The following is a 23459-nucleotide window of genomic DNA, read 5'->3' as shown; positions in this document are numbered from 1 at the left end:
CGTTCATGCACACACGTAAAGTGTTGGACAACTCCATGAAAATGCAAGCTCGCCAACGAGCATGTTTAGCCACTCTTAAAAAAGCCGTGTTAAATCAAATCGAAATCAATCTAAAGGATTTTCAATCGTCGAGAACTCTTCGTAATATGCCAAATAACAATACAAATATACCAGAACTAATCGGAAAAAGAAAAAATTTTTGTGGCTAGAACTTTTTCATTTATTGATTTAACGAATTTTAAATCATCGAGAACTCTAGGCAATATGCCAAATAACAACAATATAAATAGCACAGAACTCCTCGGAAAAAGAAAAAAATTGTAATGGCTAGAACTTTTTCATTTCTAAGGCCCAATTTCTTCACCTCTCGATAACTTTATGCAAAAGATATCTCGTAGAATCAGTTTTCTTCACCTTTTTAACCTGACAGAATATGGTAATTTATATTAACATTCTAGACACTTTGTGTCAAAAGTGAGTAGTATAAAGAATAGCTAATAATAAATAATAGATGAATATTATTATTCGAAAACATTATTATTATTGAAAAATAAAATAGCGCGCGCATAACGCGCGCCTGTTTTGTACTAGTGCGGATAAAACTGACAAATAATGATGCAATAACTATCCGAGATATTTCCTGACAACTAAAATTAATCTGCAAATTTGTCTCGCTCCAGAAGTCGTACCTACGGTAAGTACGATAAGTTTAATCAGGTAAGTTTTGTGCTAAGAAACTTTATTGCCGTAAGAGCGTGAAAAAAGTCTAGCGGAATCTATCAAAGTACGATTTTATTGCGGTCATTTCACTTTTTTTCAACATAGATAAATTATTGCTTCTTCATACTGAACTCGTAATTCAAAAACATAATAAAAGGGTAAATTCATCACACGAATTGCGTATATTTATAGGCATTTATTAATATACAGGGTGTCTGACATAAGGTGAAAAACCTCTCGCCCACAGGTAGATCTCGTCAAACTGAGTTAAAAAGTCCTGTACCATTTTGCAAACAACCACGTAAAATTTCGAGTAATTAACTAAAGAAAGTTCGCTAATTCAGCGGACGCGAGGGAAGTAATGAATGAATAACGTAAAACCGGCTAGCCGCGCGCGCGACGCGAACGTATTTCGAAGAACACGATAATCGGATTATAGCGGCAGGCGACGCTTCTAAGAAATACGACAACACTTTCTCGGCAACTCGAGCGCGTGAATGAGACGCTGAGAAATTATTGTCCACGCGTCGTCTCGCCTGCCGCTGTAACCCGATACTCGCGTTCTTCTAAGAAATACGCCAGCGCTCGCGTTTTTTACGTTATTCATTCATTACTTCCCTCGCGTCTACTGAATTAGCGAATTTTCTTTAGTTAATTACTCGAAATTTTACGTAGTTGTTTGCAAAATGGTACAGGACTTTTTAATTCACTTTGACGAGATCTACCTGTGGGCGAGAGGTTTTTCGCCTTATGTCAGACACCCTGTATAGATATTATTGTATTATTTATTTGATTTGATACACAAATCTTTTTATTAAAAGTACTCATTCATCTTAAAGTAAGAGTTTTATCACATATTTGCGAAATAAAATATCTGCTGAAAGAGATGTAAATAAATTTCATCGTTTCCACATATGTGCAGATTGAATCTACTGTTACACGCGATAATAAGTAATATGATAACAAAATAACTAAAGTTGAAACGAAAGTAAACATATGGACAAATGGCAGCAACTACCTATTTCCGTATACAAACGTTCCGAAACTTTAAGTAAATCAAAATCTAATCTAATTGTAAGCTAAACAAAATTGATTGTGAAAATGTTGAGATGTTCATGATTATTTAAAATTTTTTTTACTATAACTTTCGTGACATAAATAAATTACTTTAGCATAGGATGAAATTCTGTGATAAGGAGCTTTATCTATTTATATGCATGTGTGCACACACGGATATGATATGTATAGCTTGTGTGCGTGGGAAAACCATCCCCTTCACATGCTATTTGCATACTGTCAGGATTCGAATCTAACAATCATTGGCTGCGTTCAGCAGGAAAAGCTGCTTTGCAACCTTCGTGAATCTGATTGGCTCTAAGATTCAAAAGAGCATACGCCAATCAGATTCACGATCCTCCAACATCATTCTGCTGGACTTTGGTACTCTGCAGCAGCACTTTCCATTCGAGTTCATGCGTAGTAGAGGAAGAAACATCACAAACCAAGACAATTGATATATCGCAACACATATAGAAATTTTGTGCAATTATAGATCCAATTATTCTTGTATTATTCTAACAATGGCTTCGATAACGGACCTTTCCGAAGATGTCATCGAGATAATTCTGAATTGTAATAACAATATCAGTATCAAAGATATCGTAAATTTGACCGCCACGTGCAACCATTTTTATCAGATGCTCGGAAATAACAATACATTCTGGCGACGGATGTTTTATCAGAGGTATTTTCTATTTTCTTGTAATTAGATTTAAGTAAAAATTTTAATCAATATATTTAATGATCTTTTCTTGTAATTAGATTTAAGTAAAAATTTTAATCAATATATTTAATGATCTAGGGGGGTAATTATATTCATTATCTATTGAAAACAGCCTAGTTGAAATAATCTCAATGTAATATAAAATCTGCATCGTTTGTTTTTATTGGGTGTGATATAAACAAACTCTTGAAAAAAGGATATCGCGTACTTTTTTATGTCTGATGTAGCTTTTGCACGCGTCATTAAAATTTAATGTAACTTAGAAAAGGATGATTTTAAAAAACGGGATATGCAATAACTTTTGGAGGGAGATTGTTGCAGTCCTGCCGCCCCATCTTTCTTACAAATCTGCTTGTTAAATCTCTCTTATCTTTTATGTCCTTACAGGGATTTTCTGTTGTAGCGTAATATCATAAATATAACAATCATGAGAGGATATCGAAATATGACGTTACTGTTCTTGTTTCTGTTTTCGCCAATCTTTCAAAAATTATCTTACTGTATGCATAAGTGTATAATTTCAAATTCTGAAAAATCTGTTACTGTAATTGTAAAGGTTTTATTAACACAATTATATAATCAATGATTTGAAAATTAAATATACTCTTTCCTTACATTTTAATTCCAGATGGCCAGGTTTGAAAGAAGTTTGTCAAAAAGAAATGCACAGAGAAGACCTAGATTTTAAAGAATTGGTACAAGAACGAGAAGAATATAGGAAAGAATTGCGGCATAATTTGAGACAAATAAACAAACAGTACTACATCCATTATCATCAGACCTTGAAAGCATATATAACGGCCCACAGACTGCGCCTTCGTTCTGTCAAACAGAACGAAGGTCCTTCTTGGATCCATTATATGCATGTATTCCTCGATGAAATTTTCGTGGATGAAGAAAAGCTTGCTCCTCTTCTAATTCTATTCCTTCATCCAAATGAGACAACACATGATTTGACCAATTATTTTCTTGTGGATGAATTAACAAGTTTTGTACCTCAATGCTCACAGAAGTAAGAAAGAATTTAAGAAAGAATATTTAATAAAAATTTCCACTTATTAGAAAAATTATGTGGCGATACTGTAATGTATATGTTAAACAGATGAAACATTTATCGCACAATTACTATACAAAGTGTTTATTTTTAGTGGACACAATGATGACCTGACAAATATTTATTATGCTAAAGAGTTTCTGCCACATCTGAAGCATCGTCATTTAGAAAACGTGTGGCAAGGATTCATAAATCGCCCTGTTGAACAGCTGCTATTGGAAAAAGTGGCAATTTTTAGTGCAGAATGGTATCAGCCGGAAAAACGTATCTCTTATACGCATATAGAAGGGGAGCTGGAGAATATTGCACAACAGGTAGTGGAACATCTTAAAAGTGTGAATCCCAATCATCCAATATTCTTCGCATCGCAAGAACAACTCTCGTTTTGGAAATGCCATAATATCGATGAAAATCAATGGAACAACAGCGATGGAAGACAGATTCTAGATAGTCTGTGCAAGATATTCTTTTGTGAAACTAAACTAAATTTCCGTGCAGTTACATATTGGAGACCAGTATTTCTCAAAGAATACGTATTACTAAATTGTGTAAGTTATAGCTTATCATATATTTTAGGAACACCTTACCTAGTATGTATAGCTTCATAGATATTATAACTTATAATGTTAATGTTTTTGTTTTTTAAACTATGACAGGTTTTAGAAAAGAAAGTTGGTTATACTGCATTGCTGGCAATCATATTCCAGAGTGTTGCAAGAAGACTTGGCATACGCTGTGATCTACTATCTTTTCTTATCTTATCTTCTGCTCGAACAGAGAAAGACGAAAATTATTGGTTATTAAAATGGAAACCAAAATGGTTAAGCTAATTTTAATTACGATTAACCATGCGTTTTTTAAAGTTTCGGTTGTCTTTCAAACTTATATACGCGTTTTTATTATTTTATTGCAGGAATCTCACAAATCCTGACGAACAGTACTTTTATATCGATGTCTTACATGATGGAGTCATTCTAAATAATAATAACTGGTCCAGAATATGTGAGGTTGCAGAATGTACCATAAGTTCTGATAGATATTGCAGAGTAAATATCATCGAGGTAATTATTCGTGTATAATATATTAAATCTACTAACCGAAACAAGCATTCGTAAAATTAACAATTCAAATAAGATAAGTGATCACAAACATGCAATAGATATATTAAATCACTGACACATTAATAAAGGGTGCTTCCTTTCTAATTCCAATTTTTAAATTTAAGCTTTTTAATTTTTTCATTTATAATCTTAGTTTTATTTATGAATGTAATGTTTGTTTTAGCTGATATTAGACTTGAGTTACTATTATGCTAAGGCAGTAAGTTCTGATACTGCTGTTATATATGGATATTATGATGATGGCTTCGAACACATCAAGAAAAGAATGTATTGGTGTTTGAGGCTTCTAAATTTGATAAAACAAGAAGACAGATACCTGACGATCTTAAAGTCTTATATAAGAGGCCAAGAATATATATGTAACTTTATACAGGCTGCGGAAGAGGTATCTCAATAAGTTTATAAGTTTATAAGTAAAGAAAAGAAACGAAATTTCTGCAGTTTTTTTCTTGTTTCTTTTGCACAAGATTTATGGATATTTATTAATTAATATATTTTTATATGAGAATATCTCCATGTAACAAAAAATACAAATATTAATGGTATACAGAAACACTTTATTTGATTGTATACGTAAAATTTTGATTTTATACGTAAATCGTTTTATTAGAAATATTCATACAGTTTGAAATAAGCGTTTTACCACATATAAGTTGTGAAATGAAATATCTACTGAATGAAATATTGCAAATAAAGTTTGTGTTTCCACGTATGTGCAGGTTGAATCTGATGATGAAATTAGAAAGGAAAGCATGAAGTTAATACAAGATATAGCAGCCAGTATGATGTCTGTGGTACGTTCGTTTCTGTGCGCGCGCAAGCATGCATTGTGTGTGTGATATGCAAAAGTTATACACACATATACATGCAGAAAAGACACGTGAAGCAAAATATTTTGCGCATATATATATATATATATATACTTTATTACTTTATATTACGAGGATGTTCTGAAAAAGATGATCTTCTTATGCAGTATAATGGGGGAGACAAAAGAAAATATAAATGTGCAAAAATAAATTCTGATTCTGCATTAGGCTTGGGCAGGTAGCAAACGTTACTGACGATGATACTTATCTATATTAGAATTTCCTTACTATCTTATTTTATTAAAAATGTATATTACTTATAGAGACAGCATAAGCCTGTTACTCCAATTTGCATCGTTTTAAGAGATCATTTTTTTCTTGGTGTGTTGTGTATGAAATTATAGTGATAATTATTTATTATCATTAATTATGTTCCACTTTCTAGGTAGGTGAAAAAGAAAAATACGCACTCAAACCAAAGAAGAGAAAGGCTGGAATGAAATTCGCAGTTGGAATGATCGTGAAAGTTACCGATTCGTTTCTTGGGCGGATAATAGTAGGCCCGATAATCGGATGGGAGGAGATAAGTTTGAGCATGATAGAGAGATGGTGGTGGAGAGCTGAATCTTTATACTACATAATCCTTTGCGAAGATGAGACATATTTGGTCCCCGAAGGTATAAACGAAATAACGAAATATTAAATAAATTGTATTATTCTGAAGTATATTTACTCTATAATAACATGAGCGTATGTTTTTTATTGCAGGGGACTTAGAAAAGGTAGTGTCGCCGGAACCTCTGAAAACCGACATAGTCGGCATATATTTTTCCAAATTCAAAGATACTTATTATATGCCAAATAAGATTCTGGCAAATGAGTATCCAGAGGATGTACTATATTTAGCTAACAACGAGGCTAACAAATTGTAGCTTTTTTTCTTGTTATGTATTTAAGATTTAAATTGTGTTTCTATCAAATATATGGACGAATATCAAAACTATAATGTATAAAATGCATAAAATATTAATAATCAAAAGCAATGTTACGTACGTTTGCCGTAAGATCGTGAAAAAGAATCCAGCGAAATCTATCGAAGTATATATGTATGATTCTTATTATGATTATGATTATTTCACTTTGTGACGAGGATGAATTATTGCTTGAAAATGTATCCGTTTTAATATATTATACCAAGTAACTTGGATAGATGGAGAAAAATATGAAAAAATGATGGCGGAAATTTTTCGAAGATTGTCATGTTTCTTATTTGTTTTTTAATAAAGGCTCAAGTTTTCCCAAAAAGCATCGAATTAATTTGCACACCTGATACACATTCAAAGAATCACGAATCTCTATATCGAATAAAGAAACTCTTTAGGTTCCTTACTAGATTACTCCTTATTTATGACTAAAGGAACGTTCCAGAAAGGCGCGAAATCTTATTTCGAATTCGCAAATCATTATCATCATTCTGTATTAGTTCCTATAATATTCTATCACGACCCAAGTCTAGACTTCTCCTTTTAGGTTGAAGTCGCGAGCATAATCAAGCCAGCTATAGCCAACGGTCTAGCGAGCAATATTTGCGTTACCTGTGGTATGCGAGTTGCTGTAGCATCTGCGGCTGGAGAAGTCGTGTTGCGCGAACAGGGAAGCGAGAGGCGCACACGTTCCATAGGACCCTCGAGGATTGATTGCCGCCGCCGACTGCTGCTGACGACGACAGTCCATTGACACTCTCACAATATTTCGTTTTTCTATCACACTACGTTTTTACACAATCACTCTCGTCAATCAAACAATTTGTTATTAGCAAATTATACACTTTTCAGGCTCGGACCCAGACACTCACGCAGCTCGTTTGAATAAATATGGTCGCCAGAGCGCCGTCGCACTGGGAAAGTTCTCGCGCATGCGCAGCTGCGAACCGGAAATCAAGTTGTGAGCCATCGTGATGCAACCATTTCCGCGTGGCTCGTGCTTGATACCGAGTGCCGTGCTTCTTCCTGGGCCCTCGAACCGCAAGTTTTTAACGATCGAACGACGCGTTTTCGTTAATTGTGCGATATCATGAACGGTATCGTGAGGAACGCGCTGCGCGTCTCGTCTCTTCGCGGTGTACTGTCGTTGTCGTCACCGGCAGCAATCGGCGGCGGCAATCAATCCTCGAGGGCACTATGGAACATGTGCACTCGCCGGCGGAGTGCCGAGATCACGCCTCTCGCTTCCCAGTTCAAGCAGCACGACTTCTCCAGCCGTAGATGCTACAGCAAGTCGCATACCAAAGGTAACGCTAACGCGAATATTGCTCGCTGAACTAGCTGGCTCGATCATGCTCGCGACTTTAACCTAAAAGGGGAAGTCTAGACTTGTGGTCGTGAGAATGAGAATGTTCGTTAAAACCAAAGCCTCCTTTATTCGACCAAATTTTTCATTATATTTTAGCGGAGAAAGAGTTGGTGGAGTTTTTGGCAGAGGAGATCGTAGCCGAGAAGAAGGCGCAGAAGCTAAAGACTATACCCACAACGTTGGACGGTTTCTCCATATCGCTCGATGGTGCGGAAGTCAATCTTGACAAGAAGGATGGCACCGATAAGTAAGATAATTATTAGAGATATATCTCGGATCAAAATCAGATCTTAATGTGCTCGTAAACATTTTTATTTATACATTACTGGTCTCTTTTCCAGGATTCATATTTCGTTCAATGTGAACCACACAGTGGATGCAGACTCCGATGCAGACGTCGATCCTCGACAGGACGATGTGGAGATCGGTGAGATGAAGAGCAAGCCGTCTTTCACAGTGGACATAATCAGGGGCAGTCAGACGCTGGGCTTCACATGCTCCTTCAATAGTCAACCCGGTGCGTCGGGTGCTGATGAGAGTTACAGTACGTATCACCTCGCGATCTTCCTCCTCCAAAGAGTTGAGTACAGGATGATCGCTCGCCTCGTCATCCTGATAATTATCCTTTGGTACATCGAGACACTCACTTTCGCGTCATGTGATTGGATGTTATGCTTGTCGCTGGCGAAACTTTGAGTGTGACACCGATTAATCTGCTTGCATCATTGTTGCTTTAGTTGTTAAGTTGGTAGTTTCTGGTTCTTCGTTCTCTCACTGTGCTTCTCCACGCAGATGACGTATTCGGCATCGACGAGATCACGTTGTACGAGGGCGAGCACAATCAGAAGGTGTACTCGGTAGCCGGTGAGATCCTCGACGGTGTAAGTATAATTCTTTGCTTTAAAATATGAAAATTACATTAAAAAAAAAATACAGAAATAAAAATAGTAGATTTCGCTAATTGTCTCCGCCTCAAAGTGTTGAGTACAAGGTGCCGTACTTCGATGGCTGCTTTGATTATTAATCTTTGGGAAATGATGAACACTGATCGAGTTGAGTCATGATATCTTATCGTGATGCTTCGATACGAGTGTGACACGTGAATGCGACTTCGTCTTTCTTAATTTTTCTTAGAATTTTTTTTCCGGATTTTCTACTTTTTTAAATTTAGCGAATTAATTCTATATTGGAAAATAATTGTTTATTTTGCAGTATCTGTACGATTTGCTGATGAATTACCTCGAGGAGAAGGGTATTTCTAACGAATTCGCTGATAAGCTGGTCAACCTGAGCACATCCTACGAGCACACAGCCTATGTCAGCCTGTTGGAGGGTCTGTCGAAATTCACGTCTGGAAAATAATTCTAGGTTCTAATATTAAGATTTCCTGCGACTTATGACCGTATATAGTTGTACAACTAAATAAGAAAATCGTTAATAAACAGGTATATGTACTGATATATGTTCATTAGTAGATTTTGCAAAATATTCAGATGGAATATTTGGAGCATATAGAAAGGTTAAAATGATTATTTTTTATTTGTGTAAAGAGAAAATATAATTTCCCATGAAATTTCTATCTATTAAAATAATCTTAATCCGTAACTTTGCAAGCTGAAACGTACGAAGACATTTTCCGAGAACGTGAATTATCCCATTGATAGTAGAACAAATACTTGATGTAAATCAAGGAAAAATAAATATCTAAAAAAGTGTGCATAAATTTTTATTTAATTCTATGGTTTCAAATCAAATCTCCGCATGTTGAATTCAACCAGAGCTAAATGTTAATGTTTCTTTCTTTCCTCTTATACTTTTTTTATGGCTGCTATTTTTCCTGCCATTTTTATCTATTTCTCTAAACAAGATCATTTCAAAAATTGCTCAAAATCGGTATCGAAACGTTCCGAACGCGCCAGTAGGAAATCTTGGAAAGTTTTGTGTCTGCGGACGAGATTTTGAGAAGAGTTCAAAAGCAGGAAGTCCGAGAAGCAGTAGTGCTGGTCCGCGATTCGTCGCTGATACGAGTCTCGCAAGTCAGCGGAAAGATGTACACCAAGATGGACGCAATTAGGTGAAGGATAGCTCGAGGAGGCGGCGGCGGCGGGGCGGCAGCGGCGTGATCGAGTGATCAGTGATGGCGCAGATGGTCCAGTGACGCGCGGAGTCCGCGAAGAGTCCGGATGTTCGTTTGCCGTGATCGTCGTCGTCGTCGTCGCCGTGAGCGCGTGGGACCCGTCGAGGATGTCGCGCCGCGATCCCGACAATCTGATGATGAACGCGAGCGATGACGATAGCTTCGACTACTTGTTCAAGATCGTGCTGATCGGGGACTGCGGCACGGGGAAGACGTGCGTGGTGCAGCGATTCAGGTCCGGCACGTTCGTCGAGCGCCACGGGAGCACCATCGGCGTCGACTTCTCCATGAAAACCGTGCTGATCGACGGCAAGAGAGTCAAGGTATACCGGGACGCTCGAGTCGTGGCACTCGCGGCGAGTTAACCTCTGCCGACCTGGTAGGCTAGGGATATCCGGGTGCCAAGCGTGACCAGCGGACGTCTCCTCGCTGGTTGCGCTTCTTTTTGCGTCTTACAAGCGCCCTGGAGTGTTTGATAAATTCTTGGCTAGGCTTATTTTTTATATATAAAAGTTTTATTTATTTGTGTTTAGATTTATGTTTAAAAATATATATGGCATACTTTGTGATTATATATGATTGTTTATAATGAATGATTGTATATATAAAATGTATGTATTTGACAGTTGCAAATATGGGATACCGCTGGGCAAGAGAGGTTCCGAACAATAACGCAGAGTTATTATAGATCCGCAAACGGGGTAATCTTAGGTACGTAAACAGATAACTTGTATCTCAACGAGCACAGGAAAGGGTTCATTTGTGTCGTCAAGAAAAGGACATTTGATATTCATAATCATTATCTTAACAATAAGTGATCAGTAGCGATAGTGCTGCACTTTCTGTTAACAATAGCGTAGCCTGCTTCTTATTTCCTTTCCTCTATTCTTAGTATTCGTTATCAAAGTGTACGACGTATCTTTTAAACACCATGTACGAACGTTTTAGTTTACGATATTTCAAAGCGATCGACATTCTTAAGTTTGCAACGCTGGGTGGAGGAAGTGCGGAGGTACGCGTCGTCGCATGTGTTATTAGTATTAGTCGGTACGTTCATTTTGCATACACATTACGACACGGTTCCTACACCGGCGTCGGTTCCCTCCTCCCGTCGACTTATCGCCCTCGCTTCTCGCCTCGCAGGTAATAAGTGCGATCTGGGTGATCTGCGTGAGGTGAAGAAGGCCGAGGCCGAGGCCCTGTGCGAGTATCTGCCCGAGGTTCTGCACGTGGTGGAGACCTCGGCCAAGGACAACACTAACGTAGACTCCATCTTTTTCTACCTAGCGTCCGAGCTCAAGGTAAACTTCCGTCTTTTCCACTATAGTCCACCTTACTTCGTCGTTAAATTGAACCGTCCACTTTGTTTGCAGCGACGGCACGACAACCGCCAGATCAGCGCGAGCGATGATGACGTGGTGAAGCTCGGGGTCGGGCGAGACCTGTCCTCCTGCTCGGGCTGTTCGTACAAGATATTCTGAGAAGTGGTCGCGATAATTTTCTCTATCGGCAACTCTGGGTGACTGAGATATTATTTACGTATGCCGTAACGGCGATAAGATAAAAGGCAGTCAATGAAAACGTATGCGCGCGACGTTTCTCAGTTCTATTGCGTCGCAAAGTTTTACAAAATTTCTTGAAACGTTAGCACTAAGAACGCGAGCTTTGGATTGAAGATGATAAGCTACTACGAGGCGAACGATCTGCGTGGAAAATCTCACGATTTTTTACACACGGAAGTTGCTACCTTTTATCTTATTATGGCGCAGCACGAAGCGATGATTTTCTGATTAGAGGGTGATCAGTGTTATTTTATCGAGACGGAAGGGGGGTATTTTTATACACGCCAGGTTCGGCATATTTTTCTACTGCGCGTGAAACCCTAGAATCTGAAGAAGTGAATCGAGAAATTAGCGATATATTTAAATTAGAGCAACTTATTTCCGCTCGGAAAGCCTGTTATTCCGCAAAGAGTACGTTTGTATATTTTTGTATGAGATTTAGGCATGTAGAAACACGCGAGCGTCGCACCCCGCTCACACACACACACACACACACACACACACACATTGATACTGTACAAGTACTGCAGCGACCTGAAGAGATCCCAGATACCCTGGTGCCTTAAGAATTTTTCTAAGCTTGGAAAATCTCATGTTTTCACATAACTAGCATCGCGGCGATTGAGAAAATTCAGCATTCACATCGCGAGTGGTAACTTAATTTCTTTTTTATTTATTTTATTTATTTGCGAATGCGAGGTCTGGTCTCTCGGTTACCAAACTCGTTCGCATCATCAAGTTGTAAATACTGTCCCTTAGTAGCATTCTTATTGCACATTTTGCGCTAGAGATGACTCGGAAAGAGAATTAGTCTTCTTAGTTTGAATCGTTGTAAACAATAGAATTAAAAAGAGAAACGCACTATCGCATTTAGCGCTAAAAGCGCAGTGAGAATGCAGACATAGAGCGCGTCTCGTGCGAACAAACGTAACGAATCTCTACACTATCGCTTATAAAAATAATCATCATATTTTGTAATATTATTATTACTTTTTACACATGTGTTGCACGTAAACGTATGAATCTCAAAGCACTTTTCGTTGCGAATTCAAATTTCATCCTTGTAGAGGCGTCCGCATACGTAATCCACGATACGTAAAATCCCTGCTCATTTATGCTCGGTTGGTTCCCGCGAAAAGTGGTTTCGCAGATTGCGATCCTTGCTGATTCGCGAGCGGACCGCGGTGGGAATTCTTCCGAGGAGTAGAAATCTCCTAGATAACGGAAGCAATACATATCGATTTCTTCCAGTACTATTAATTGAATGACCGCGCGACTGAATTGCAGAGAAATCACCGTGACACAAAGCTCGCATGTCTTAACGTGGCAAATAACGCGAAATAATACTTATGATGAATCATCATGGTCATGTATAAAAATCACGTGAGATGAATCACGAATCTACTTACTGTATACAAATAGTTGAAAAATATATTTTTCTCTAGAACACGTGTCTTTCTCTAAATCACGATATCCAGTGAGATTAGCTTTGATGACTGCGTGATACGCGTCAAGACCGCTTATGATTAAAGATAGATTCCGATTAAAGGTGGAAATTATAATAAGACGCTTTTTAGTTGTTGGAAATGTACATACTCGTCAATAGTTAGTCCGACCTTGTTTCAAAGGCCACGCAATTATATGAATATTAACTGAATCTATAAATACTTAATAATTTCCTATGAATAAGATATGATAAAGTGCGCATTAAGAAGGCACTTGCCACAGAGAGCGAACATTAGTCATTAGTCATCTGTTTTCGTGGAATTATATTTATGAGCAAGAGCTGTTGCATTTTTAAATATTTTGTTAACGATTTCTTTATTGCGGTCGAAATAATTAGCATTGTTCGGTCATGTTGAGGTTGCATATTATAACGACTGACGTCAATCACTGACGTGAAATCTAAGTGAACATGCTGTATATGACTAGCATATACGTATATATATTATAAATAACAATACAGTAAATAACGATACAAAATATATAAATTCTTATATATAGAAAACGGTGCTACCCGATAACATATCTGACCTTGTTCGCTAAGATACTTCATTTGTGTGGACTTAATAATAAATATCTAAGAAAAAGATAAAGGAAAACGAGGTAGAAGACGATTCGATAAATTGATACGACAAATCCATATGTTACAAATGCCTAACGAGACCGACTGCGAATTCGTAAATGTAAATCAGGTATCCGATCGAGCCCCGAATGCCGCACGCATCGAGTGAAAATGAAATTTGCGCTTCTGGCGTCAGTTATATCATTCGCGCTTATGATTTTGACTTTCTTAAATTCACCTGCAAGTATTACTAGTGTGAAGGTATAAAAATCTTCTCCATTTAATCGTTTTTTTTTCTGTTGTATAGAAATGATCTATACGTAAGGCACTTCCTTAAGCTGTTTTTATATTAATTAAGATATACACGTAACAACGCATAATATTATCTCCGAGATTCCCCGTCGACGCGAATGTTCTTAATAATCGAATCGGTGCAATTCGACGCACGCGTCAAAGCGAGCTACGAAAAGAAAAGATATAAACTTCAGCGAATTGCAAATACGTCCGAAAGCATTCGTAATTGATGATGTGTAAGGAATAATAACGACGTGTATAGATCGTATAAATCAGCAAAAAAAGTTGCCGCATAAATAGTTCCCAATCTATTCCATCAAAATATTTTCTATTAAAGTTAAGATTCTCGTTTTGATGTTTGCTGCACATGAACAACCGTAATACATATAGTTTTCCAAAGAACTGCATGATCATTCTTTACCGCATTACTACAACTGGAAATTATTATTATTATTAAGTGTAACAATTGCCTAGAGCAATTAAAAAATATTACGTAACAGCGAGAAATCGTTAGGAAGACCCAAGTTGGATTAAATTCCCGATACGAAGCTGTAAAAGTGTAACAAACAACACCATAGCGTACAATCGCCGTTGTACAATGATTATAACTTATCAAACGAAACCCCGAGCTCTTCATTTTACGTGTGTAATATGCGTGTCTCTTCGTACAGGAAAATTAGCTATGTAAATAATCTAGACGTTCGTGCCTACGCTCTCATACTCTCTTATAAGTCCTCCTGTACTTCTCGTCCACCTGCGTTAAGTAATACGTTCCCGGGAACATGTCGTTTATACTACTCTGCGGCGTGAATGGCACGGCGTGACAATTCTGCTCCCGCAACGCCAATACCTTCGTGTAATCTTCCGGCGAGACGCGCCGACGTTTGTCCAACTGCGACTTGACGTAGGAGAGCGCGGTGACGATCTTCGACAGGCCCGAGCCGTCCCGCGCGTCCTTCGCCACCGTCAACGAGTACATGCTCGAGCACAAGCCAGAACCGTACGAGAATATGCCTATCTTGCTGCCCGCCAATTCGCTTATCGGCTCCGACACCAGCAACGATACCAAGCTGCAGTACACCGACGGCGTGTACATGTTGCCGACCTGGTTCGCGATCAACAGGCCCGGCTTGGTCTTCCGCTCGAAATCCGCTTTGCTCAGCTGCACGAACGCCTTCTCGATGTCCTTGTCGAAGTACGTGTCCTCGAGCTTCGTGTCATGGAATTTCGCCGTCTCCGCGGCGTACCGCTCGGCGAGCCGGTCGCGCGGCGTGTTGGCGAAGTCGAGGAACGCCAGCCGGGCGAGCGACTTCTGCACGAGCTTGCAGTACGGCGAGTGGAAGAGCATCGCGTCGAAGCTCGCCAGCGTCACGGCGCTCTCGGAGTTCTGCTTCTTGGCCTTCTCGCGGTACAGCTGGTAGCAGCTGTCCAGGGCGCTCAGGTAGCACTGGATCGACAGCTTGCCGTCCACTACGGGATACTCCGAGCGGAGATCCGGCTTGTAGAAGTCGTACGCGTGCCGCATGCAGGACGCCCGGAGGCCGCGGTCGAACACCAGCGGCGCGTCGGGCCCTACCAGCATCGCTATCGCACCGGCGCCACCGGTGGGCCTGGCACTGCCTGGCGCGTACACGGCGTTGTCCGCTGCGACTACTAGAGCCAGCCTGCCGTCCCAGGCGCTACTCTCGACCCAGGCGACGGCGTTGAAGAGCGCGGCGGTGCCGCCGTAGCACGCGTTCGTCGTGTCGATGCCCTCGATGTCGGTGCAACCGTGCGGCTCGAACAGCTGCATCAGTAGGGACTTTATCGACTTGCTCTTATCGAGGATGGTCTCGGTGCCGACTTCGAGCCTGCCGATGTCCTGCGGCTTCACGGCGTAACGCTCCATCAGGCGATGCGTTACCGTCAGGGCGAGCGAGTTGATGTCCTCGCGATCGTTGCAGAAGCCCATCCGCGATTGGCCCAGGCCGAGCGTGTACTTGCCGGCGGACACGCCATCGTGTGCCTCCAGCTCCGTCTGCTCCACGTACTGCGCCGGGAAGTACACCTCCAACGCCCGGATACCGACGTCCTTCGGCCACATCCTGGGGAACGTTAGAGAATCGTCACTCAATTGCTAATTGACTAATTGGCTGATTAACGTGACTCGGGAATTCCTGACGATTTCTAGTCGCCGCGGAGTTTATGTAATCACTCTGGCGGGACAGTTTCCTGAGATTAAACGTTATGTTTTCAAAAACAAAGAATATAAATCTAATCGCTTATAAATCAAGAAGTAGGTACCTTAATCAGGACGTTGACTCAGCGCGTGGTTCCGCGTGTATCCCTGCAACCGATTGGTATGTGCCGGGGAGATGTGCGCACGCTCGCACGGCGTGTCGAATTCAGGTTAGAAGTGAAACTCTGGCGATGGCACAGTGAAAATTCCGGGTCGTCGCACCGTCGCCGAGCGCGCGGGCGACTTTCGATTGCGTGCTTTCAAGCTCGCGCGGGGCCTCTTCCTCCTCGCGTGTCTCGTCGACCGGTTCGTGCCGTGTTTTGGGTCGGCGGCTACTTACACGCTCCCGGCCGTGTTATCACGTGGTGCCCAACTGCACGCGACGCAAGCCCAACCAAACCGCACGCTCGAGCTCTCGCGAGCGAATGCGCGCGCGGAATGCGTGGCGCGCTATAGTCGTTCGCGCGAGTCGATTAATCGAAGAGTGGTGGGGGACGTCCGGACAGGGAGAGTAAGAAGGGGCGGTGTGAAGCCAAGAGAGCGTGCCTCGGTAGCTTGCGAGGTTCTCGTGGCCGACGGGCAAGTGGAATTTATAATATTTACGACACTCCGCGTGGATCCTCGCGCGGACATTCTGTCGCGTCGATGTCGACGATAACGGGGACAAATAGATCGAATAAAGGCGACGGGTGATGCGCGATAAACTTCGCTTCCAACGCCAAACTCGCACTTGGAACAGTCCGCGAAAGCGCCCGAGATCGACCGATTAGATCGACTAATGGGTCACCGGGTCGCGTGCGCAATAGAGCCGCCAGATGTTTTTAATCTCCCAAGCTATTCGGGAAAGCTGATGTATCCAGTCTGTACAATGCGCGAACAATATATGTACAAGCAAGATGTAAGTAAATGTTCCCGCACTCTTCGCACAATTGACTCAAATCTTTAGTCCTTTTGTTGGAATAACGCCGAGTCACTTATCAAGAAGTCCGTTTCTCAAGTGTCGCATTTGCACTTTGCGCACTACGCAGTAGCATAAGAACGTGAATTTGAAAGCACAAAACTATCGACGAATCTAGTGTTACACGTTTCAACAAAAAATCAGAAGCTTTTTTCATTCACCTTTAACCACTCATGCCACTTTCGTATTTAATGTTGCTTAATGTTCGCCGTTAATGTTTATTGCTGTTATTACCGCTGTTCATTTTTTTAAGTAATTCTACATTGTTGTAGAAACGTTGTAAAAAGTGTCTATGCCACATAAATTCAGTGGCATGTCACATGTTTTGCATTGTGTATTTACACTTACATTAGCATTGCCTACGCATTGCATATTTACTAGGAGAAAATACAATGTATATACAATGTATAATTTTTAACCGACTAATTCCTGACGAAAGATAAACACAGCGCAAGATAAACTAAGCTAAGTAAATAAGCTTCTTCGTATAAATATAATTCCAAATTAAAGTTTACGCTTTTAAATTGAAATTTTGTAACTTTTCACTTTCAACAAAGATACCCATACATAAGCGCAAAAGCTTACAGCGACATTGCAAATGGAGCAATATAAAGAAAAACTGGGCTTTTCCAAACAAAAATGAGCAAGTTGAAACCTTGACGCAATTATTGTAGGATCGAAATGTATATATTTTACTAATATTATAAAAAAACTCACACAATAAATCGTTAGTTCATCAATGATCGTATCAAGATCTTAAGCTGTCCATTTCGCTTGGCAAAGTCTTCATAAAGTTCCACTGCGATTTGCAACGTCGCAACATTGCTCCAATATTGCCGCAAGCTTCTGTGCTGCATGGGCAGCGAGAGGAAGGCGAAGTTCCTAATGTTGAAGAAGTCGACAAACTCGTATCGAGGGCACGGATCTTCCTCGACGCACCGAAGAGTTTTACGGCCGCCTATGAACTTTCTACAAGCATTAAAAATTCACGCACCGGTGAAGGGGATTCCGTGACAACGAAATTTCATGGTAGGCGCGCGTCGATGGGAATAAACGCTACGGTCGCGCTATTACATTCCGAAAAAACGCACGATGAAAGAAAAAAGAAAGGGATAAGGAAGCGAGAATAAAGAACAGTGGGACTTTACGGCCAAAATTGGCGTGTAAGGGAAATTGGAAATGAATAAACGATAATTGTGAACAATATTATTGATTTTATATCGTTTTTTTAATGGTGAACAGTATAATTGCTTTTATATTGTTTTTTAATGATGAACAATATAATTGATAAACGTTTCCCTTACAGGTCAATTTTGACTCTAAAGTCCCACTGTTCTTTCAACAGACATTTCGAAACTCCGATGTTCCACTCTAATCAAATAGATATGCAAATTGTCACGAGTTGCAACAACAATGTTTCGATAAGACCGCGAGTCGATAATTTATGTTCATCGAAATCGCACACGTGTGCATTGTTGCTAACTCATCTACCGATAGTTTTGTCTCTCGATTTTGAAACTACGCTCGAATCATATTTATTCTCTTATCTAACTAACTCTCCATCTAACGCTCATTTATCCTCGCGATGACAACTCGCTTCTTGCAAGTTGTTGCGTTGTCATTTTTTCTTTCATCTCCCTTTCACGCCTGTCTCGTCGTGGGGATACTGGCGAAGCGAGGAGGACTATGTAGTAACCATGAGAAGAGACGGGGAATTTTGTCCGTCCGACTCGCGGGACTTCGTCGAATTCGAAGGTGTGTGCGTGACTGCACGTACATGCACATCGAAGGATACGCGTGTAAAAAAATAAATATTTAATAGGCGCTTTCCATTTTCTATCTTTGCATAGCTGCCGTTAGAAGCACGCTGAGAAATTACAAGTAAAAGCAGACCCCTGCAACGAAGGAATTCCGGAGAACACGCGGGTCGCTCGTGGCGTGAGCTAACCGGTAAATTTGGAATTGACGCACCTATCGATTTATCGAGAATGAGAATTCGAACCGCGATCGAGGTAAAGGTCGAAATATTGACTGACCACGTCGGATTTGGACCACAAAAAAGATAGTAAACGAAATACACGCGGACGTCGTTTTACTTGTGGCGTCCACATGTGTTTATTATATAATTTATATAACCATTCATGCAAATTGGTAATTCCTTGTTTCTTCAATGAAAATTAACGTGTTCATAAAAAGTGCGATGTGCCTGCACAGATTACTAATTTACATAGACACGGTGCAAAATCAAGTCACGCAAGTATACATTTTAAATGACCATGAACGTGAAATTTAACTTATTAATTTATGTAAATATTCACATGAATTATTAATTGTCATTGTATAGTTACCTGGAGGAATATGCGATGCGACGAAGTGATGCAACTGCACGTTCTATTTTTTTTTACGAAATTATTTTGCCGATAAGACACGCGAATAATAAGCCTAATGGACTTTACTCTTGTAGCACACGTAACGTGCAGATAAGAATTCATTTGGCTTAGCATTCACGATAACGTTCGATAATTACGAAACGGTGGGGTCCTTGCTATTGAGTATCCCCGTCTTGCGCGCTTACTGGCATCAGGATTCAAGAGCTAAAAACAAGGTTTGCATGCCCTTTGAAAAATCGCTTGTTCATTTATTTATCACTATTATATAGGATCCAAAGGAAGGCGCGCGGGAGAGGAAACGGAGCAGAAAAAAGAGATCACTCGTCACATAATTTTATATATAATTTACTGGAGATACATACTCTAAAGTGTTCGTCGCGATACAATGGTGAGTCGTTATTACAACTGGTCTACGATTAGCGGCGGCAGCTTTGTTTTCACCCGTGGCAGGGCAAAAATTATATATATATAATAAATATATATATATTTTTTTGTTCTCATCTATCTACTCGAATTCGTCGCTCTCCCTCCTGTATCGTTCCCTCTTCATCGTCCCCTTCCTGGATCGTTCTTCCCGTCTCTCGTCTCCGGAGCGAACGTAATTACATCGATTATCGCACACGCGAGTCACTTTACAACGATCCTACGAGTAATTTACCATTTAAACCGTATTACAAGCATCGTCCATAGAAATACATATAGCTATCGATAATACCGTCTGCGACCTCGAGTAAAGGTCCTCCGCCCGGCTCGGCGCCTCGTCACCTCGTCGTCGCGCTCTGGGGGTTCATGGGGAACCATGGAAGCACGATCGCGTGGATTTCTCATACGGTAATTAAGTACAATCGATCACCGCCGTGATCCGGCGAGAAACGCTGATACACGCGCGCGTGATCTTCCTGAAGAAATCTGAGGAAAACCAAAGATCAAATCCTCGTATTGATTTCTAAAGCTTTTCTCGCTTTCTTGAATTCTGAAATCCTTCAGAAATCTATCCGAAGAGTACTCCGAATTCTCAGATGTCTCCTGCGTTATTTCATACGACGCGCCATAAAGCAATCCGTCGATGGATTGCATTCTCGTAATTTCAGATGACTTTAAACACCTGTTCGAGCTTTCTTTTCGTACTTCTAATCGTTCGACGCACACAATAAATGCGAAAGTAAAATCGGATGACGGCAAAAAAAACAGCCTTGGTGAAACGACACGCTCGAGCCGGCGAGCCTAGTTAGAAAAATGCGTACAAAATAGGAATGTGGCGTACGCACGCACGCACGCGTTTCTCTTCCCTCGTGAGATGAAGGAAACGGGGGAAGCACAGCGCGATAAAAGTAAGAGATAATATCAAACGAGAAAATGAGAATAGTCGAACAATTTTTACTGGCCTTTGTGCATCGTTTCGCGGATCTGTTCCCTTTAGTTGCAATTTTTATTCTCACACGTTATTTATATTTGACCCAAACGTTGGGTATTTACATTTGCGACAAATATACACGCACTCCAGGGAGAGAAAGAAAGAAAGGAACCACTAGGTAGGGGAAGTCAAAGGGAACAGAACCCACGTGAGATCGAATAATAAATTAACGAACGACACGAAATAAGCAGAAAAACCGGCGTATTCGATAACCCGATTATCGGAGAAACGCGAAAACGAAAATGCTTTCAGGTTTCGAGACACTCGCACCGCTGCGAGAGTCGAATACAGACGTTTCCCCTGAACCCTTCAAACGCGTCCGGGGAAGTCTTGTCGCGGTAGTCAAGCGAGACCGCTCGCTTACAAAATTGCTCACTTCCTCGCTCGTGTTGGCACAGAGAAGTAACTTAATTAGCTTACAATTAGTCTCTAAACATATTGACGTCGATGGATTCCAGACGGCGCGTTCTGAAATCTTTTTCGGTGAAAATAATAATACTATAATAGCAATGCTTTTCATTATCCTCGTGGGACATCGTCTCGGTTTTATTATAACAATTCTACCAATTCAAGTTTGTGTCACGATAATTTCTAGTTATACAGAAGGGCGGAAAGAGCTCCCATGAGACTTGGATGTCGTACAAAAAGAAGGGAAGGCGCACCGTCTTGAATCGCGGTAGTCGAGCAACACCTAAATTCATTATTTATACAGTAATTCGCCCTTACGAAGTATCGCCTAACGTAATATCGATTTCCCGCGCCCGTCGCGAGGCGCAGCTTACATGTACATGTATTAGAATTACACTTACGCTTCCTCCCGCTTTATACATAAATATATATATTTATATAATGTATATATATTTATATGGCCGCTGTTTTGTGCATATCATGTTCATCCTCCCTCTGCGGCTGATTACGATAGTCGTTGCAGTGGCATGAAGCGAATGCAGAAGCATCTGAGACCGTTTTTCCATGAATCGTATCAAATCAGATTTATTTCACAAAATTGTAATTTTGACAAATTATCGGCCGAATAATTTAACATCATGAGTTTCAGAACGCGAGAGGCTCGATTGTCCCAGTTCCAAGATAACGATGATGATAACGATGATCTTTGAATTCCGTCGATGGCAAAATGCGTGTGATCATAATCACGATCGGCGGCGAAGAGGGCGACGAACATAGTGCTTCCATTGTTACGCATAAACATACAAAAAATTGAAGACGATGCTAACTCGTGCGCCGAGGAAAGTACGAAAGTTGCGTTCTCCAAAAATTTACGTCTACGTGTCGCTTCGTTACTTCCGTTTGTACAATTGATGTAAGTAAATGGCGGTGGCGATTGAACGGTGCTGGTGAGCGTCGTGAAAGGACGATTGAGCACTCCTATGTCTCCCTTTCTCTCTCCCCGTCGATTGAATACTAGCAGGAAGCGCGAAAAAGCACAGGCGCGAACACACCTTGTCGTAGAATCTCCCTTTCTTTTTTTCCTTGTTTTGCGCGAAGCATGCTGGGGCAATGAAACGAAACGGAACCACCCGCCAGGCAGCTGATCCGCGACGAGGGAGCCAACGCTGCATTGCTGACTCTCTCTTTCAGGTTCTCGAGTCGGATCTTTGATTGATCGAAAGTCGAAAAGATCAGACCCTCGGCTCCAGAGAGCTTCGTTGGACTGTCGCTGGTCCTCCTGTTGATCCTTCGCAAAACCGTAGTTCTTCAGTCTTCGTCAACTCTCTTGCACACGTCGCCTAGTCCGATGGACCCCTGAATACCAAATTAAAACCCGCGAAGTCCTTCCTACTTGGCTACCCAGCCATCTGCGTTTTCTGAATAGCCGTCTCCGTAGGCTCGCGTATCGGAAGGTCGAATGTTCAGCTGGACGCCTACATATCGCGTACGAGCCTAGGTGACCGATCGGAGCTATCTAACCCGGTGTTTCGTCACCGTAATGACGCCAACAACCACGCCGGAACCGGAACGTCCCCGCCCGCTCTCTTTCTTTCTGCCGTTCGATTTGATTAGAAGAGGCCCTTCTTCTTGTTCTTCTTGTCTTTACCATCAACAGCCCTGAAAGGAGAATTCCCATATCAAGTCACCCGATTATTGCTGCGCCAATGAGATCGCTAATGAATCATCGGGAGGTCGATTGTCGGACGGTAATTGCATGCTACGTGAGTTTTTCATCATCCGATGCCTCGACAGCTTCCATACGTGCGCGTATGTAAGTTACATACCGAGATGTTTTTCTGACAAAGGAAAGGTGAGATAATAACATTAATATTGTTATGTAATGCTCATGTTACCACCTGTGTTACTTACATCACGAGAGGAAACTCTCTCTCCCTGTTTCTCTTTACGCAGCACTGTTCTTACGAACCTCGCGAGCGAGGGAGACTTCGGTTGTTCGATTGTCGTTTAACGTGTTACCTCGATCTTGCAGATCTCGAGGGTGATTCATTCGGGAAAGATTCTCAAAAGCGCCGACACACTCAGAAAAAACAAAACTAAACCGTCTAAAGCGGCAGACGGCACCTCAGGCACCGCAAACGGTTTACGGTCACGGATTTTGTGTAATAAAAAAA

At 40.9% G+C, this 23459-nt stretch overlaps 5 protein-coding genes across 9 annotated transcripts in view; 3 read left to right on the top strand and 2 right to left on the bottom strand.

Moving 5' to 3' along the window:
- Positions 1 to 2176: 2176 nt before the first annotated feature.
- LOC105278875 lies at positions 2177 to 6792 on the top strand. 3 transcript variants are annotated; one of them, XM_011338299.3, is made up of 9 exons: positions 2179 to 2464; positions 3132 to 3515; positions 3652 to 4105; positions 4214 to 4377; positions 4471 to 4618; positions 4842 to 5063; positions 5398 to 5472; positions 5933 to 6164; positions 6256 to 6792. In XM_011338299.3, the coding sequence occupies exons 1-9, from the start codon at positions 2301 to 2303 to the stop codon at positions 6417 to 6419; spliced, it is 2007 nt and encodes a 668-aa protein (XP_011336601.1). In that variant the 5' UTR covers positions 2179 to 2300; the 3' UTR covers positions 6420 to 6792. The 3 variants fall into 3 exon arrangements, with proteins under 3 accessions (XP_026829950.1, XP_011336602.1, XP_011336601.1); XM_026974149.1 differs by lacking the exon at positions 4842 to 5063 and having other exon boundaries at positions 2177 to 2464; XM_011338300.3 differs by lacking the exons at positions 4842 to 5063; positions 5398 to 5472 and having other exon boundaries at positions 2177 to 2464.
- Positions 6793 to 7444: 652 nt separating this feature from the next.
- On the top strand, positions 7445 to 9412 carry LOC105278877 (complement component 1 Q subcomponent-binding protein, mitochondrial). The gene is made up of 5 exons (XM_011338304.3): positions 7445 to 7777; positions 7936 to 8086; positions 8181 to 8383; positions 8632 to 8720; positions 9052 to 9412. The coding sequence occupies exons 1-5, from the start codon at positions 7561 to 7563 to the stop codon at positions 9199 to 9201; spliced, it is 810 nt and encodes a 269-aa protein (XP_011336606.1). The 5' UTR covers positions 7445 to 7560; the 3' UTR covers positions 9202 to 9412.
- A 284-nt stretch (positions 9413 to 9696) lies between these two features.
- On the top strand, positions 9697 to 12985 carry LOC105278876 (ras-related protein Rab-43). Of its 2 annotated transcripts, XM_011338301.3 has the most exons (5): positions 9697 to 10299; positions 10603 to 10687; positions 10925 to 11023; positions 11120 to 11277; positions 11350 to 12985. In XM_011338301.3, the coding sequence occupies exons 1-5, from the start codon at positions 10084 to 10086 to the stop codon at positions 11455 to 11457; spliced, it is 666 nt and encodes a 221-aa protein (XP_011336603.1). In that variant the 5' UTR covers positions 9697 to 10083; the 3' UTR covers positions 11458 to 12985. The 2 variants fall into 2 exon arrangements, with proteins under 2 accessions (XP_011336603.1, XP_011336604.1); XM_011338302.3 differs by lacking the exon at positions 10925 to 11023.
- A 459-nt stretch (positions 12986 to 13444) lies between these two features.
- Positions 13445 to 16510, bottom strand: LOC105278879 (hydroxymethylglutaryl-CoA synthase 1). Its single transcript, XM_011338316.3, has 2 exons — positions 16181 to 16510; positions 13445 to 15981 (listed from the first exon to the last, which is right to left on the bottom strand). Exon 2 carries the CDS (start codon positions 15978 to 15980, stop codon positions 14613 to 14615), a length of 1368 nt encoding a protein of 455 aa, XP_011336618.1. The 5' UTR covers position 15981; positions 16181 to 16510; the 3' UTR covers positions 13445 to 14612.
- A 3274-nt stretch (positions 16511 to 19784) lies between these two features.
- Positions 19785 to 23459, bottom strand: part of LOC105278878 (septin-7) — a 32602-nt gene continuing 28927 nt past the window's right edge. For both annotated transcript variants that reach the window (XM_011338307.3, XM_011338308.3), the window contains one exon: positions 19785 to 22944. In XM_011338307.3, the coding sequence (XP_011336609.1) occupies positions 22896 to 22944 (49 nt within the window). In that variant the 3' untranslated portion in view covers positions 19785 to 22895. The remainder of the gene's footprint in view (positions 22945 to 23459) is intronic.

The sequence above is a fragment of the Ooceraea biroi genome, chromosome 12 (assembly GCF_003672135.1).
Source record: "Ooceraea biroi isolate clonal line C1 chromosome 12, Obir_v5.4, whole genome shotgun sequence".
Lineage (NCBI taxonomy): Eukaryota > Metazoa > Arthropoda > Insecta > Hymenoptera > Formicidae > Ooceraea > Ooceraea biroi.
Note: the sequence above shows the minus strand (reverse complement) of the source record. Positions and strands in the feature narration are given on the sequence as shown.